General features: G+C 36.6%; 1 protein-coding gene across 4 annotated transcripts in view; it reads right to left on the reverse strand.

The window, feature by feature from the left end:
- ASAP1 (ArfGAP with SH3 domain, ankyrin repeat and PH domain 1) overlaps positions 1-19,502 on the reverse strand; it is a 401,437-nt gene that overhangs the window by 100,178 nt on the left and 281,757 nt on the right. For all 4 annotated transcript variants that reach the window (XM_077167668.1, XM_077167667.1, XM_077167671.1 and 1 more), the window contains 5 exons: positions 16,397-16,526; positions 14,998-15,083; positions 10,724-10,799; positions 9,402-9,488; positions 2,889-2,989 (listed from right to left, as the gene is read on the reverse strand). In XM_077167668.1, the coding sequence (XP_077023783.1) occupies positions 2,889-2,989; positions 9,402-9,488; positions 10,724-10,799; positions 14,998-15,083; positions 16,397-16,526 (480 nt within the window). The remainder of the gene's footprint in view (positions 1-2,888; positions 2,990-9,401; positions 9,489-10,723; positions 10,800-14,997; positions 15,084-16,396; positions 16,527-19,502) is intronic.

Below are 19,502 nucleotides of genomic sequence, written 5' to 3' on the forward strand. Positions count from 1 at the left end.
AAACTGTAGAACAATCCTTTAAGTACCAAGAAGTATTACAAAACCTGGGTTGGAAACTACAAATGCAAATGATCCTCAGGCAAAAATCAAACAACACATTAGCAGACATCATTAGCAAATGAACGTATCTTCATGTATAAGCATCTCAACATTTTCTTCCTCCAGAGAAAGCAATCACAAGCTACTCTAGAATATCATTATCTATCTTTGCTGCCTGTGCAATTATTGGAGGTTGGACCACTTGACCTTAAACCACCTTTCTAACTCTAGAAAGCAATGGCTTTTTTCCTTATCTCTTCCAAACAGACTACAAGCAAGGTGAGAGTGAGGACCACGTCTCATTTACCTCTCACCTTTCAGAATCCAGCAGAATGCCATGGTTGCTAGGGTACTTAGTAAATGTGTGTGGAATGAACGCATGAAGGAAGAACAGAACGAAAGAATTGAGGAGTCGGGCATGTGAGCTTAAGCCAACCCATGCTCTGCATAACCCAGAGTGATCAACAGCAGTGGTGGTCCTTTGAATACCAAGGACAGACACACTGGGTTTTCAACCTATGGTTGTTTGATCTTAGTTAAGGTATTAAACCTCTCTGAATGAACAGCCTTTCTGTAAAAGAGGTCAAATAAGAGGAGTGTGAGGTGTCCGGCAGGGATATAGCAGATGTTCACCCCAAGATCATTTCTTTGAACATTTTGTGAAAAGACCTTTTTTGACCTTTCTTGCACTTCACTTAGAAATACATAATTTCACTTCACCTAGAAATAGGTAATCCTAACTTCCAGAAAATCACAGTGACTTTAGGTGAGTAGTGTTAAAAAACATACGGTTCTTCTATAGTTCCACTTCATAAGATACACAAAAGCACACCGCTACCTAAACAAAACAAAAATTAACTTTCTGTTTGTTGGAAGTATAACAGGTCCCCACAAATCCAAGGGATGTCTGTAACACAGATAGTCAGGAAAAGAATACACTGTTGGTCCTGAGACTTTTCGAGCAATGATAAGCTATGGAATAAATACTTTATGTGCACTACATATCATGCTGTTTGGGCTATAATTGCTCACTGTGTTATTGAAAAAGAACACAGTTTAAAGCTGTGATATTGGTTGCTGGTATTTCTTTTCTTCTTTCACTTTTTTATCAAGCCTACTCAGTTAACAATCAACATGTTTGATCTCTATGATCAACTACATTCTGGTGATATTTGTTTTTCTTTAAACCCCTAAAACAAATACTGTTGGATAATACTTCATTATCCAGAATTTGACTACTTCTTACCACCTCTACTGTTGTCCTCCAACCCTACCATCTCTCATCTGGGTCTCTGCAGCAATCTCTTTCCTGGTCTCTCTGCTCCTGCTATGATATGTTTTGAATATTGTAGTCAAAGAAATCCTTTCAAAACATGTCAGATTACATCATTCCTCTGCTCAATACCATCCAGTGACTCCCTATTTCACTTAGAACAAAGCAATAGTCTTCACAATGGCCTGCAAAGCCCCCCATGATCTGGATCCCTGCCCCCTCTAATCCTCTCTTCTAGGACTGCCTCATTTACCCACTCAACTCTAGCTGGGCTAGACCCCTGGATATTTATCACAATGGCAAGCATGCTTCTGGACATTTTCTTTCTCCCATGTATCTGCCCAGATTATTCTTTCACTTCCTTCAAACGTCACCCCAGTGCAGTCTTCCCTGATCACCCTGCATGATAGCAAGTACCGCAGCCTGTCCCACACTCTCTGTGTCCCTGCACTTTTCTCCAGAGCACACATTTTCATCTGGCCTACCATATGCTTATCTGCTGTTTGTTTCTTTTATGAGAATGCAAGCTTTATAAGGGTAAGGACTTTCTTTGGTTCACTATTATAGACCCAGAGCCTAGACCAGTGGTTGACATATAATAGAACTCTAAAAAGATATCTGTCAAAATTATAGCACAATTTACAATGATTCCAGAAATTTGTAGGAGACATACTGGCAATTTTAATAAATCAAAGCAAAACCAAAAATTTTTCTTTTAGGTAAAGCCACGGAGCACATATTCATAAGCAATCAGAAAACAAGGAACTTTCTTTTAAAAAAAGATGGATGTTAATAAAGTAATTATGGTTATATTTATATACTTATTGTGAAAGAGAATCATTGGTTCAAGCAACATAAGGAAGGCCAGTGTGGCAGGATCAGGGGAGAAAGTGGCACAAGACAAGGCTGGAGAGAAAAGCATGACGAGATCCTATATTGCATAGGAAGCCACTGCAGCATTTTAAACAGGGGAATAACATGACGTGCTTTACATTTTTAAAAAGACTGCTCTGACTTCTGTGTAGGGATGAGCCAGAGATAGGAAAGAGTGACTGAGGCAGAAAAAGCAGTTAGGAGGCCGCTAAAATAGATGGTGGCTCATACCATAGTAGAGACAGAGGAGTAGGCAAGAGGTATTATTTTTAGTGGTGGAAAGAGAAGGGCTTATTGCTAAACTGACTGTGATACAAGAGCAAAGAGAGGCGTTAAGGATGACTCCCAAGGTTGAGGTTTGAGTGGCCAGCAGGCATTCCAGGCAAAGAACATAGCAATGAAAAAGAGAGGTGGGTGAGTGTGAAGTCAGCAAGCCACCTGGCTTGCTTCACATTCTACAAAGTGCCTGCCCACCTATAATCGCATGTCATGTATCATGGGTGCTATTTTGAAGTCATAAAAAATTTACCACTTTTTCCAAAGACAGAAGGATTAAATCTCAGGTTTACCTAAAGAAAACCAGTGTGCTAAAGATCTGAACCTAGCCTATTAAACTGTGTTTTCCTATTTGAGAGGCTAAAAAAAGTTCCTAGATCCTAGTAGGTGTGCAGCCACACACAGGGATGGTGGGATTCATACCTACCCATCACTTTTCTTTAGTAGGTACCCCTTCTTCTCACTGCCATACTCCTTATTGCCCTGGAGCTGGTGCATGCTGTACCCTCCTTGCCGGCTCTGGGAATCCTAGGAAGGAGAAGCCACAGGTTGAGCAAAAACTGGAGACAGTTGTCAAATTCTTGACTCTATTCTGCCCTTGAGTCTTTGCCCATTGCTTCAGGCCTTGAGAATTTATAGAACTTTAAGAATAGATAGGGACCTTTCCTTTATTTCATAGAGAAGGAAGCTGGGAAAATAAAAATTGCCAAAGTCACAAAGCATGTCAGAGGCAGAGCTGGAGCCTAGACTCCGGATTTCTGGTTCAGGGCTCTTGTTCTACTTTCCTGCATTCAAACAAAATGTAGTGGAGGACTGTTAAGTGACTCAAACCAGTTTACATTAGCAGAAGAGGCAAGCACTGGAGGGACTGGTAAAATCTAAGTGGGGTTACAAAATAAAGGTCATGCAACCTGATGTGTTCTTCCTAAGATTATACCTTTTCTCTTTCTCTTTTGAGGGAGGTATTGAGAATTATCATAAAATTCTTCTGTTGTAATTATCTCGTACTCTGCAAAATACACACATATCTATTCTTTCGATTTAAAATGATTATTCTATAGTGATGAAAATTAAGATTTGATGAAAAGGGTGACAAGGGCAAAACCAACAACACAGACACAAACAAGCTTGATTTACATTTCATTCCACTAACACTTAACCATATTTTCTAAAGACTACATGCCTAAAAACAGCCATTACATTATGGAAATGGATGAAGTAACTTAACAATGTTGTACTGTACAATGAGAATACGGGTCTTTAGACATATAAGCAGGAAAACACATTCTCATAAAAAGTGTTGACTTACTCTCCTAGACTTCGATCGGGAAGGACAAAAGCAACAGAGAAAACATTGAAAACATAGTTAATTTGCTGATGTCTTATGCTTATAATTTAAGCACTTTTTCATAACACGCAGAAAACATTACCGTAAAGATAATTAACACAGAAAATACACATACATATTTGTCTTCTGAATCAGGATAAACTTTGGGGTGTTGGAACAATAAACTATATTTATCAATTTTTATTTCAGGTCATGTTAAGTGACAACAGAAAAAGAGCTGAATGAAAGAACACCAAGTACATGATTCACCAAGATAAGCCTGAAAGTCAAATCTCAAAGTATATGCATAGGGAACCAACACCTCAGTGACACCTGAAAAGACGAATTATTTAGAAAATCTAGTGAGAAACAAAAATCATAGGATTCTTCGAGTCTTTTTTTGTTTGCTTGTTTAAACTAAGAGGACTTAATAAAAATATCCAGTTCATAAGGGACACCTGAAATGTGATGGCGACAAGATAGGAAGCTAAATTAAACCACTGATCATGGCTTGTGTCTAGCATACCTTAAAGGTCAGGATGCCTTTAAGGTATCCTTGTGGGCCAATTTTAAGTACTCAGTGAATACAAATTAACGTTAACAACAACTGAAGGGGAAACTGTAGGACAATGCATCTTTGCAAGGCTATTCTGCGGTAATGAGTTCTGTCTTCTTTAAAATCATGTCCTGAACACCTCTTAAAAGGCAGGAACAGTTGCAGGTATTGAAGATACAAAATAGGACTTAACTGTCTCTGGAGTGGATTCTTATAGTCTGACCATACCCCCGTTCTGCTCTCTGTGTAGGTAACATCCATTATGCTTCACCAGGGATGATGATTCATTAAAAAGGTTACAAACTCTCGTTATTTTCTTAATCTGGTAATTTTTGTCTTTAACCTGCCAGACTCTCGCCAGAAGAAATATCTAATTGAACAATTTCAATCACATGGGTAGTTCAGAATGGAGTTGGAATCTAGGAATCTCTTGGAAAATTCCCCTAGATGTTTACTTTAATCAGGGCCCACAGCTTTGAATGTCTGGTGGTCTGACTCACAGAGTCACACCTGATAGGTACTTTATGCTTTTCCAGATGGAGATATGACTGCAGAATTCTACTCAATATGAAAGGAACAACCTTCCTCTATCAGTGCCCCTATGACAGTACTCAATAGCAACTCTAGCGGGAGTTTTTGAGGGAGACAGCAATCTATCCATAATTGTAATTAAGAAAAATTAGGTCTGAAAATTAGATCTGGGTGGGAGGGAACTAAGTCATGGGATAAAACAAGCAGGGATAAATAAAATCCACAGATCTTTCTGCTTTAATTCAATGAATCACATGAAACTTAACTATGGATTTGTAAACAGAGAACTTTGCCCTCATAACATATTAAAAGCAAAATCTAAAATCTCCTTGGATGTCTACTCTTATTAAAAGAGTAACCTCCTTTCACAGAACCCTTTTCATTGAATTAAACTTCTCTACTTCTCTTCACCAGCCCACGTAATTCCTCGGTCTGTCTGAATGCTTTAAAAATACATATCTCTAACGTTAACATATTTGATAACCTTAAAAAATAAAAGCCTATGTTTTAAGATAAAAGTACTTATTTTTGTTTTTAACAAGGATTCAGATGCTCACAACTTGGGAAAACTAGCAAATTCTGTAAACTGACCACTGAGACGTTCCTTACATACATCTGTTACTAGGGTAAATAAACTTAAAATTCTAAATAACAAACTGAATGAGCTTTGCTTTATAATAGACATGTAGTTTTTCTTTTATTACTTTCAAAGGTGAATAAAGTGGCTGAACTCTAGGCTTTGACTTCAGAAACCCATTCCATTAAAATGAGTAGGAAGGAATCTAGAACCAACACCCTAAATTAGCTATTAATGAGTTTTATGGCTTAAGAAAGCCAGCCCAACTACTATTCGTGCACACCGAGAAATTAGTGCCATTCAATTTACTTAGCAGAGCATGCTAGGTAAAAGAAAACAGTACTTTCTTCTTTTAAGAAAGTAGATATTAGAGAATTAACACTAAGCTATTTTTTAAAAATACAAATGAAGGAATGAAATAGGTTCTAAATCCACTGATAGTATAAGAGAAATCAATACATATTCAGTAAAGAGAAATACAAATAAGAACCTGATTTAAGTGAAAATATAAAACTAAACATAAATTACGAACTTAAAATAAAGCCTTGGGGAAATTCCATGATGTGATCCAAGGAATGAAAACTACAGAATGAAACTGTGGTATTGTTTTTTAGTTCAGTATCCTATTCTTTTTCAGAGATACAAACAAATCTCCTAACTTTATTACTAGAAAATCTTATTAACAAATAAAATGCATTATTAAAGAGTAAAATCTCAAATCTTTTAAAACCACAATCAATTAAGTACTCATCATGAATGTTCTTAGCATCCAATTAAAAACTAAACCTCTCTTACAAAAGCTTCAAATTTCTAATGTTAAGGTATGACTGGTGTGAACCAACAATTCCTTCCATTTCATCTTACAATTTATTTATCAAGTAGCTTCTGGCAATGTGCCAGATACTGCGAAGAAGAGAGAGATGAGCAAAAAACCAGAATCTGCCTTCAATTTGCAAACTATACTATGATGGGCTATTAAGAGAACCTATCAAGGGACTCAAACAAAGTATTTTCAAACTTAAAAATAGTTACGTAGCAAACAGCCCTTTTGGGAGGTTGGGATATTATAAAAGCATCAAACAATGAATTTCACAAAACAGTTGTCAAAAGACAATAAAGACTTAAAAATAAGTCCACAAAAAATCTGGAGACTTTCTTTATAGCTAAAATTCTTGAAGCTTCTGGTAATGGACCCAAGTTAGAACCTAAGTAGCTCAAATGATTTGTAAGGTGCTTTTTATTTTTTCATTAGAGGAATTGTAGACTTATAGAAAAATCACACATAAAATAGAGTTCCCATATAACATCCTATCATGAACACCTTGCTCTAGTGTGGGTATTTCTGTTCTAATTCATGAAAGAACACTTTTTATAAATGTACTATTAACTACAGTCCATCATTTATAATAGGGTTCACTGCTTGTGGTGTACAGCTTCATGTTTTTGTTTGTTTGTTTTATTCTAGCAACATACACATAATCCAAAACCCAATGACATGTTGGGTATTTTTTAATTTCTCAGATCATTTTGTAGATGATTCCACACTCTTTTCAAATAGCATGATGGTGAGAACTTTGATATTTATTCCAAGACATTAAACATAATTCCTTTGTAAACAATGAGTGATTATAAACACATGAGAATGCCAATAAACATGCTGAAAAATCAGTTTTACTTGTAAAATACTCTGGACATGGTGCTAATGAAAGCTCATCATTTATTAATTTTGGGTGGAGTTAAATCAAATTATATGTGTTCCCTCATGTACAATCTCCTTTGACTTACATGCAAGTTTGTTCCTTAGTTAGTATGAGCAGAATACATCAGTCTCTAAGCAAAACAGAAAAGGACTGTAACAGCTGTTTTTTTTTTTTAAGAAAACTCCCACATACAGAAAGGAGGAACCTTGTGGGACAAACAAAGGTAGGCAGCAGTTAAGTGCCTCCTAGTGAGTATAAAATCTTGTAATTGTCTCTCTAAAAAGAAATTCACCATTTGCCCAATCAATTTTGGTCTTCCTAATGCTTTTGTTTTGCATGGGCATGCGCCAGGAATCGAACCCGGGTCTCTGGCATTGCAGGCAGGAACTCTGCCTGATGAGCCACTGTGGCCCACCCAATTACTAATGCTCTTAACATTGACAGATCATTTAAGGACGAGACAACTTCTGCTATGACTTGCAGGTGAGCAATAACCACCTTCAAAAAGGAGAGCTTAATGGTGTTGCAGTTTGATGGTACTGGGGTTCTGACAGTTGAGCTCAAACCACAGGTGCAGACTATGGCTGCGACTAGGAGATGCAGGGATTATGCATGGATCTTTCTGACTACTGGTACCTCCACTTCCACAGTTCAGCACGTGGGTGCCCAGCATTAGAGGATTATAAGCTCCTCCTACTTTATAAAGGTCCAATGTATACATAAACATTGGATTTCAGAAAGCAGAAGAATAGAGGGTTATTATATTCACTCAGTAAAGAGAGTGTTCAGAGCTGCTGTAAAACAGTGCTGGTGTAGGGTTTCCCAAGTTTTAGGTATTTGCTTTTTTATTTTTTCTTTTTACATAACAACTCAAAAACAAACAAACAAACAAAACCCTTACATTTGTTGAAGGGGCCCAACCCCTGCCAATATAGGGGAAGAGAGGCCCTGAAGAAGCTCCTTGGGGCAAAATACAAATAGTAGAATAGAACTCAAACAGGAGAGAGAGTCTCTGAGGGCCCTGTATTTTCTTTAAAATGAAAAATTCTTCATAGGGCCCCCTCACCTGGGTTTGCTTTGTTTTTGCTCTTAACTCACAATCTCCTTTCAGAAATTTTTAGGAATTAGAAAAAACACACACACAACAGTTTGCCACTGTTGTGTGATATCACAAGGAGCCGACAATGTAAAAAAGTAATAAATATTTTAAGAGATTACTTAAATTTAATCTGTAATAATTTTCATAATATGAACGGGAAAAACATGACTTTCCCCCATTTAACAAGTGGTTAATGTGGTGCTCACTATTTAATTTACCCTTAGGATGAGGTCCAGACCTCTGATCCTCTACAGCTGGGTGTTCATCATGGAAACTGTCTCCCCTTCTTCCACCCATACTGCCCCTGACTGTTTGAGCCCCTGAATACGCCAGGCAGTTTTCCACCTTAGAGTATTTTCTGGTCTTATCTCTTTGCCTGAAATGGCCTCTTTCTCATCTTTCCTGCCTCCTTAATTCCATCTCTCAATACATCTCATTGACAGCACGTTAGGCTTGATTTTACCTGCTTATATGGATTACTGTCTACTAGATAATGAGCTCCTTGATGGAAGAGACTAAACCATATTTCATGTTGTTTCCATAATACTTAGAATAATGCCTGACACATATTAGGTATTAACTATTTAAATATTAAACAAGTGATATGTGTAATTAAGTATCTGTATTTATAGTCATCTTAATATCTATCAGGTATGGTATGCATTATTTCAATATTCAGGAATCATTTCACCTTAATTTTCTTAACTGTGAGCAAAGCTTTTATTGGATTTGGCATCAAAAGAATGTATTTCCCTATTTCCTTGGCTAGAAATAAGACCTTTCTCTTCTAGCTGCCCAGAAAGGTAGAGAACGGTAAAAGAGAAAGGATAGTATGGGGTATGCACTTTACTGCCTATCTCCCCAACAACCAGAGAAGATACACTTTTGAAGGCCACTTCTTAAAAGCTAGGATGAAATGTCTGGATTAACAGAGATGGAGTCTGGGGTTGGAGAAGGGTCTTTTTAATAAGCAGTGAAAGGGAACTCAAACACAGATTTTATAGTAAGCAATATGCTAACCACATACATATCTTATTTAGTCAAACAACGATTCCGGGAGGAAGCTATCAATAGATCAGGCACCCCAAAAGGTATCACAAGCACCATGCTATATTATACTGTTCACCAGGTTGAAATACAGATCACCTACTTCTTTCTGATCAAGTTGAAGAGAGGATTTTATTAAGTCTCGGAGTGCAGTTAGCTGTTTCTTTTCTTCATCCTGGGTCTGCTTTATCTGTGAAAGAAGAAATTGCTTCTATTACTTATTTATAATTTCATGAGTAGAGTTTAATTCATCCGAATGTACTACATCAAGCAGTTCAATTATATAGCTGATTTCCTTATTAAAGTCCTTTACACAGTCTCATTTTTTGATGAGAGGCACAATCTTTTCATTTTATGAAAGTACCAGTGAGTTCTGAAATGAGCAAATAATGCAACATGCTTTTTATTAAATAATAGATCTAGACTAGACACTTAAGTACTATTTTAAACAAGCTAGATATAACATAGAGATCCTTTGCTTCTGGTTTTCCAAAGGGCGGTAGTGGGAACACCATGAGGTGATTAAATGGGCCAGGAGAGAATCATAAGAACAACCAGGAATCCAAGAAGTCACACATGAAAGTTTACAAAGCACTACATGAAGGCAAGGGATTGGTCTTGTTTTTTTTCCTATCACATGCAACTTAATTATTATTAACCAGATGTTAACTATAACCAATATGTTAACTATTAAAATAATCAGTAAAAAATACATGGATGTGTATTTTTAAAATTATGTATGAATACAAAATATTATTAATTCCAAAACCTTATTTGAACATATGTAGTTGAACTCATAATACATATACTTTGAACAGTATTTCATTTCAAAGTGCTTTATGGGGAAGAAGTTTGTCTTTTCTACATACACATTCAGGCTTTTTTTTCCTCCAAAAAGTTTTCCTTCTGATTTTTGTATTACAAAAGCAAAACCTACACATTAGGAAAGAGATAGAAGAGAGGAGAGAGGGAAGTAAGGGGGAGAGAGAAGAGAGACGAGAGGGGGGTAGAGAATGAATATAAAGCAAACAAAAATGAATCATGAAAAGTTATATACATAAGCTGACTACTCAGAGACAGACACTTATTTTTTATCCTTCCAGGATCAAATATCCGTCATGCAGTTTTTGACTGAAAGCCACTCATATGTGACGCTACTGGGCCCAAATGGAGAGCCATCTAGAATGGATGGTTACACACTCCCCTCCCTGTTCCTCCTACACCCCAAAAGGTACTATAGAATATATGACCATTGGCTACTTCTCTGAGTTAAACCAAAGGTTTATCTGTACTGGGATTTTACTGACCCATTACCAAACTAAAAAAAGGTCTTTCTTTTCTTCATTACTCTTCTAAAACAGAATTTAAATGTGGTGATATTCAGCCACGAAAGCAAGTTTAAAGACATTTTTTAAAGGAACTTACATTATAGAGATCAGCAGCCAGTTTTTCAATGTACTGTTTCAATTTATCGGCTGTTTTCAAGCCATCTTGAAAGAAACTACAATAGAAAATATTGGAAATTTAGCAGCAGTATAAAAAGAACTGAAACATCAAAACCTACAAAATCTGAAATTATCTTTATTCTCTACCTATTCATCTTCATAAAACATTTTAAAACTCATTTGAGTATTTAAGAAAGATATTCCAACAAACAAATGAATGGGCACCATCTGACATCAGCCAGTCTATATCAAATAGATACTACGAATTACATTTGTAGTCCTAGCATGGTGATTTCATAATGTATCTGCCCCCTACAGATATAGCAATTCCCCCTGGTTTGCCATATTTGAATATAAGGGAGAGAAAAGACATATAAAGCAGTGGGATAACAAGAAATTGAACTGGACATTGTAAGGAGAGGTGTGACTGAACTAGGAAAAAAGGCAAGAGGCAAGGCAGGGTTTAGTCAGTTCCCAAAGATCTCTGTTTTCTAACACATACTTTAGATGCAGGATTTCAAACTGGTGGGGCAGATGGATTTGGAAAGTTTCATCTTACCACATATATAAAAAGGTCCCATTAATTTACCCTGAAGAATAACAAGAGCTGGTATTTGTTGAGCACTATTATATGCCAAGTACTGTGCTAAGCACTTCACATGAGTTACCTATTCAATCCTCACAATAATTCTAATGAGAGTTCAGCACTTCCATTTCATCTCCATTTTACAAAAGAATAAACTGAGGTACACAATGAGTTCATAATTTGCTCAAGGTCGTTCAGATCCAAGTCTGTCTGATTCTGAGCCCCTTCACTTAATGACCAAGTGAAGATTACCTCAGTAAACTGGTAGGTATTTAGAATTTTCACTGCCCATTTAGAAGTTCCTCTAACCATGCTTCTACGGTGGATTATTTCTCAATACACTGTATCTGCTTTGCTGTCTCCCCACAAAACAACAAAGTCCCGAGAAAGAGGACTCTCTCCTCTTGGTGTTACAGTGCTAAGTAGAGGACTCAGCATGAAGCAGATGATCAGTAAATGGCTATGAATGAAGCAACATCAAGAATTTTTAGGGCACACCTTGGGCTAATCCTTATTTCTTTTTTAGCTTAATTTGTATATTCAACAGTACATTCAATCAAAAGTGGCCTTCAGAGTGCACAGAGTCCTGCAAGTTCCAAAATTACTTAAGGTTCACATCTTCAGCAGAGACTCTTACTAAAATAAGGAAGATAAACACTATCTTCAGAAAGACTTTTCTCAACAGTGACTGGAGAAAACACGGTTTTTTCCAAACCTTCATTTAACTGGAGAACACATTTAAATTTTCATCTTCTAACGTTCAATCTTTCATCCCTGTCTAAGCTACTTGGCATAGAAATAAAGCACCTTTGTGTTCTGGTCTATGAATACCTTTCCAGTCTTATTTCCACCATTTTCCTTTAAAAACTCTAGGGTCCAGCCATGGTATATTCCTTACTGTTGCTTGCTATTTCTCATTACTGCCTTCCTAGTCTCTGCGTATGCCGTTCCCTCTACCCACCTGACAAACCCTCACTCATTCTATCAAGCTCAGCTTGGTTTCCCTATCTCACTAAAACAAATTTTTTTCCTACAGTTAAGTTCTCCACAAATATTATAAACACTAAGAAAAATCAATGCAATGAAGAATCCCTTTTAGTCTACAGAGTAATCTGTTTTTGTTAACAAAACAAACTATATACAGGAAATTCAGCAATTTTGTGAGGAAATTACAGAGTTTTTTTCTTTTTTCCTTAAATTCCATTTTCTAAATTTTTTTCCTAAAAAAGATCATATATTACTCAGGCCAAGATAAAGTTAAAGAATCAAAAGTTTAGTCTAGAAGGCCAAGGTTGAGCTGAGCTCCTCTCAGAAGTTCATTTACAGGGCTTTGACATTGGTAAGAAACAGGAGCAGGAATGGAGGACAGGTTGCAGGGAGAAGGAAATGGCCCGACGTCCCTCAGTGATGTCTTAGTAACTGTCCACCAGCACTTTGTCAACTGCATTATTCCTCTGGAGACCCCTCCCTCTGTGCTTGATTCTCCCCACCTCATGATTTCAGATATGGACCTGGTGAGACATAAACACAGATCATCTACCAAAACACTTCACTGAAGGCAGTGGGTTTCTCTGTTCCTTTTTTTCTTCTTCTCTCTATTCTAGCTGGCTCTGGTTCAAAGAAAATGCAGGGCTTAGGAGTCAAAAGCCTATCATATATTGACGCTACATCTTGTTATATGCATAACCTTGGACAAAGTTATGGAACCTCCTTGAATATTAGCATGTTCATCTCCATAAATGGACATTATCTAACCTCAAGGGGCATCAGATGAGTTACTATTGATAAAGTGTCTTGTTAATTGGAAGGTGAAGCACAACGTTAGTTATGATCACCTACCGCAAAATCTGAATATGTAAGCCTTCTAAACAGAAGGAGAATTTACCTCTATAACATCCTATTTGTCCCCTGAACCAAAAGCAAAAATTCTGGGTAACTTCCTCTGTAAATTACTGAAATATGATGAGATCTTCAGACAACAGATTATGGCTACAATATTAATAATATAGCAGCTGATAGGTAATTGAGAATTTACTCTATGTCAGTCACTTACTATTATGCACAATCTGTGGAACATCTCTTTTTAAAATTTTCATTACAACCCAAAAAACAGTTATTTATTATTATACACCCTGTATGACAGAAAAGGAAACAGGCTGCATGGTCAATGGCTTGATGAGGGTCACTGTGTTGCTGAGTGACACAGGTGGGATCTGTGTATGAATTTTCCAATTTCTGGAGTACAGATAATAAAAAATGTCAGGCTGATCTGAGTCCAAATCCTGGCTCTACCACTTAACAACAACATAGCCTTTGGGTCCCTGAGCCTCAGTGTCCTTATACAGGAAATGGAGTTAAGTAGATAATGTACTGAAAATGCCAGGCATAGAGAAGTAGCAGCTCAATACATGATGGCCACTGGTCAAAAAAAATGGGCTTCATTATTTCTCTGGCCTAGGGACAGCAGGACTATTTTAAATTTTAAAATAAGTAACCTGAACAAAATATTACCGTATCGCTAAATGCTAGAAAAATTTAAGCTGGAAACTGACAGAAACAGGAACCCTCACATGAAATTGACAGGCTGTAACACACTCACTATTGCAAAGTGCAAGCACTAGGTCCTTAAGATGATCACCATCCATGTATCCTGAAGCGAACAATTATCAGGCAGGACACATTCTCCTTCAAGTGAACCTGAACCCTCACTGTCAGGTGAGGGGCATGACATAGAAGCAGGGCCACTGCAACCCACAACCCACCTCAAAGTTTCATAACTGTCCCACTACACTGTGAAGCCAAAGAAAAAGGTTAGTTTAAGTCTTCTGCATCCAGCAGAAAAAAGTTCAATCAGATTTATGCAAATAATCTAATTATTAAAAAGTATTTCTAAAGAGAAGCAATCCTGAACAATAAAATATATCAAAAGAAAGTATATATTTTAACTCTTTGAAGAATAAGCATCTTATCTATTCCAAATGGCCTTTACATTATTCTACTTATGAGAGCTATCATAATAGACCTTGGAAGGTCCTTGCACTATTTCTCTATGACTTTCACTGATTAACACAGGTTTTAATAACACTTGGCCCATTTTCACACAAAGACTCTGTAAGAAAACCCATGAAAGGTATCTCAAGAAGCAAATAAGAAGTAAGTAAGCAAATGGGCTGCCACAGAACCTTATGGGAGCACTTTAGTTTAGCAAACAAAAACTGGTATCAGTGGAGAACCAGAATGCAGTGTTTGCAGAAAGGTTGTGTTCTTGATGCCCAAAGTATTGAATTTAGATGAAACTCCAGGTGGAACATATGATGCAAATGATCCAAAAAGTAGGTAAAATGACAAGGAAGGAAGGAGAGGAAGGGCTCACCAGAAAGGCCTCTTTAGTGACAGGGGCCTCTGCATCTGTAATAAGAGCTCCACAGGCTGTCAAGAGAACACTAGAATTTGTAAGGACAACATTTTAAAGTAGCCAAATAGTTGCCTTTCTGTGAGTTACTGATTATATAAGACAATGAAGATGAAAGATAATACCATTTTTAATTTCTCTATAGAATGTCATTAGATCACTATATACAGTGAACAAAGCAGAACAGAAAGAATTAAAAAAAAACAACAGTGAAGTGAAGAAGGGCTGACTCAGGCTAACAAGAATGATTACTTACTTGCATTGTGCATGGTAATACTTGATAAGATTCTGTAGCAGATCCACACCCTTTTTGGTCTTGATTTCATTAACTTTAATAAGATACTGTGGAAATAAAACAGAACTTTATGTTGGTAATTGCAGGCAGTCATGGGTACAGGTGGCAGAACACCAACTGTGAATCAGCAAAAGTTAATGGGTCTCAAAATGGCCATAGACAACAAAAGCTTAGTTTCAAGAATGTTGATTTGGCACAGGCACAGAGGGTACAAAAACAAAGCTCAGTTAGAGGTTAACATTTTATGAATTCTTAAGATTAATTTACTAAACAAGCAGAAGTAAAATACAGCAAAACATTCCCCCCTGGTGCAGTGGCTCTCAAACTTATAGTTCATGTGGTAAGATACTTGAAAGATAGGTTATTTGCAGGAAACAAGTAGAATAATATTCTGTTTAAGAAATATACCATATGATGTTTAAATTTTTACTCCTAGGAGGTGAACTATAAAGAATTTTTGCTACTCAAAAATGAAAGAATAAAAATAATCCATTATTAATTTATGTAGTTAACTAAACACTGCTGATTTTAATTTTCGCTGTTGGCTGAGATTCTCTATTAATGCTGCTGCTTTTTTTTTTTTTTGCATGGACAGGTATCTGGAATTGAACACAAGTCTCTGGTATGGCAGGCGAGAACTCTTGCCACTGAACCACCATGGCTTGCCCAACATCACGTCTTGTTCACTTTTTTTATTGTGTGAATGTTTGTAAGCAAGCAAGTTTAAGAAAGAAGCAAAGATTTATGGGGAAAAAGAAAGATAAACTTAAAATTGAGAAAATTCGAACCACTTAACTATTTTCTGAAAACTATAAAAGGAATTCAGTTACTCAATCTCAGCATCAGAACGGGTTATTAGTGTCTGAGGGGAACTGAATTTGAGAACCACTCCTCTAAAGTTTTAAAGCAGCATGCTTTTCAATGCATTTTTTCCCCATGAATTCCCACTTTCTTAATAACCACTTAATCCAAGCTTTCATTCAGTCACTCAAACTTGACATATGGTTAAAGATAAAAAACATGCTCTAAAACTTGTCCCAGTAAAACTTTAATAGCCACCAGTGTTACTCCTCACCATAATTTCCCCCACAATCACTCACGAGCAACATTCAAGTTCTCACCAAAGAATCTTGTTTTGGCTTAAAGGGCCCCCATAGGACCAAGGTTCAAAATATGAGACAACAGTGAAATGGCAGGTCCCAAAAGGCTTGGAGAAAAATGGAGATTAGAATCCTTAAGAAACAGTTCCCTCCTCTAATAAACAAACATAGGCTGTTTTTAAGCATAAAAACTGCTGACCAGCAGGAGAAGATCACAGTTATTAAAATTCAAGGCAAATGGTTAAAAATTGCATTCTTACTTCACACATTTGAAGCTGAAAGAGGCGCCTTTCCTTCTCCATCTCTTCTGCTATCTCAGCTCCTGTAATCTCTGTGCGGATCATCCCATGCTGTTTAGCATGCTCTCTTTTTTCCTTTTCAATTTTTGTACTATAATTAAAAGCAATGTGACATATTTAAAAAAAAAAAACAACACACTCATGTCTTTCCCTTAACAAGAATGATTATTCCTTATTTTTTTTAAGTTAAGAGGAAGAAATTCTTAAGTGGCAGCATCAGTCAGAAGTCAAAAATCTAAGTCCAAAGAGAACAAACACCCGAACCCGGGTGTCCCGCATGGAAGGTGAGTATTCTACCACTGAACCACTCATATACCCTGAAATCTCTTACATTTTGGTTGGCAAGAAAAAACTGTGATAGTTTACCTTTTCTTGGTTTAAGTACTTTATGATTAAGGAGAATTACAAAGTTGGAGGTTTGAGGAATTACATGATTATCAATAGATTATGAGACATAAAATGATTTCCACATAAAGTATATAATGGGTCCTTGTGAATATGCACAAAAATCAGTTGAAGATAATTTCCAATATTCCTTTAAGTTTGGGTTATTTCCACATCCCAATGTCACATTTTAATCATTCAGCCACTTGGCACTGGGTTATACAAAACAAAGAACGAAAGACATCCCAAGGTATAATTTGGAATTCCATGAAAACATTCCTCAGTTGGGGAGAGGGTGAACAGGGGATCAGGGAAATAAGGAGAGCCCCCATTAAACATGTGGTAACTGAAGCTAGTGCCTGGCTATAACAGATAACACTCTTGTAATTATGCCAATAATCACAACCTTCTTTCCAAAAAATCCATTTAATTTGAAAACAGATTTCTAATTTAAAAACAGCCCGTAACTTGAATGCAAAGACTGATTCAGCCTTCAAAGTCTTTTTTTAAAGTGGTAGTGGGGAACCAAACCTAAAAGAAAGCCAATATCTGTGTCTATATACAAACACAGTAGAAAATAAACCCAATAGAAAATCTACTGCAAACCTGATTGGGATTCTCTCTAATACCCTTATGCATTATCTAAGTATGTCTTTAATTATGGCACCTTGGTAGTCATAGAGGAGTGATTGTAGGTATTTTACCAGAAAGAAAGAAAGAGAATAAACCTCAGCTCTCTCACCAATGACATAAGTAGACAGATAAGTACAAGGCTACAGAAGCTTGAGAAGAAATATGGGGGTGGGGTGAAGTGGGGTGGTGGTGGTGAAGGCATAACTTGGCAATAATAATAGTTTCCTGGTTTAACATGGTGACTTGACCACATGCGCTTATTTCTTCTTCGTTCAACAATCCCACTAAAGTGATAAAGATATGAAAATATATAAAATCCAAAAAACAAGAAGAATTAGAGACAAAAAATGAGGGAATTCAACAAACATTTGGAAGAGTAGGGCTGGAGAGGAGGAAAAGAAAATCAGCACAAGAGGATCCCTGCCTCCTTGTTTGAGGAGCACCGAGAATCTCATGCTATACGATCAGTTGGCCAGAGGCTGGGGGAGCTCCATGGTCCCAGAAGACAGACCTCTTCCAAATTCTGACATTTGGAATCTTCCTGATAAAAAAGCTATCTTGGCATCCTAAAATCTCTATATAAAAAAGCTCACTGGTTGGCAAACCCTGCTCATGAATGGAGCCTTTGGGTATCTCATTCTGAAAACTGAATGGGTAGCAAGGATTATCAGGTAATTGAGGAAATGGTTCCAAAATTAAAAAGAGATATAAACTATAAATGTGTATGGGGGGGCGTAGAATGGGGGCAGTGGGAAGGAGGAAACAGAGGCAATAGGAGCAGATAAATTTCATAAAATGTGATTAAAATCCTCAGAGAGCTAAAGAAACTGGGTTTTTGTTTTGTTTTGTTTTTTGTTGTTGGTGCATGGTCTGGGAATTGAACCCATTCTCCTGCATAGAAGGTAAGTATTCTACCACTGAACCACCTGTGCACCCAAAAAATATTTTTAAAAGGCAAAAAATAACACTGATAAAACAGCTTTCAGAAATTTAAAATATGATAGCCAAGGGCGGGCAATGGTGGCTCAGTGGCAGAGACCTGGGGTCGATTCCTGGTGCCTGCCCATGGAGAAAAAAACAACATGATAGCCAAAATGAAAATTTCAACTGTGGGGAATAAAAGTTGAGGAAATAATCTAAAACAAAACAAACAAACAAGAAAACAGGACAGAAAAGGGAAGAAACTGTAAGAACAATCTAGGAAGTCCAACATTAATATTACAAGAAGTTTCAGAAAGAGAGAAAAGAAAAAAAAAACAGAAGGAGTTACAAGAAAATTTTCTACAACTGAAGGATTAAAACTTTCAAATAGATGGTCAATGCACATCAAGAAAATTCATAAAAATTTCTGAAAAATTTTTAACTGAAAATCAGAAACAAAGAAACTAAGAAAAACAGCTTAGATACAAATAAATGGGAATTGGAAAGGCAAGAGATTTTTCAAAAGTAACACCTGAAATTAGAAAATGATGGGACAATGCCTTCAGCATTTTGAGAGAAAAAGATAATAAAATCAAGGTTTTATATTCAGCCAAATTCTCATTCTTTGTGATGGTAGAATGAAGATATTTTTGGACATTCCAAAACCTGAACATTTTATCTCCTTTATAGATGCTCCCAAGAAGCAACTAGAGGAAGTATTTCAGCCAAATACAGGACTAACCCAGGAAAAGGAAGTAGGAATTCTAATATAAAAGAGAGGCCAACAGCAGTCCCAGGATAACAGCTACATCACTGATCTAAAGAGCTCTGGAAGGATGTTTCCAGGAAAGAAAAGAAGGAACTGACAGATAATTTAATGATAATAAATATATTATCAGTATAATAACATACATAATGTATTTTCTAAACAGAAATATCATTGATACGAGTTTGGCATCAGTTGGAGCAGATGATAAAGATTCACATAAAACTAAGCAAATAAAGAAATGATGCAATTATTTAGTAAAGAAAAAGAAAAAAAAACCTGTATCCTAGAACAGAATTACAACATTAACACTCCATTCAATTTGGCAATGAATATTTATACGCATAAAATTGTAAACAATGA

The sequence above is a fragment of the Tamandua tetradactyla genome, chromosome 6, assembly GCF_023851605.1.
Source record: "Tamandua tetradactyla isolate mTamTet1 chromosome 6, mTamTet1.pri, whole genome shotgun sequence".
Classification (NCBI taxonomy): domain Eukaryota; kingdom Metazoa; phylum Chordata; class Mammalia; order Pilosa; family Myrmecophagidae; genus Tamandua; species Tamandua tetradactyla.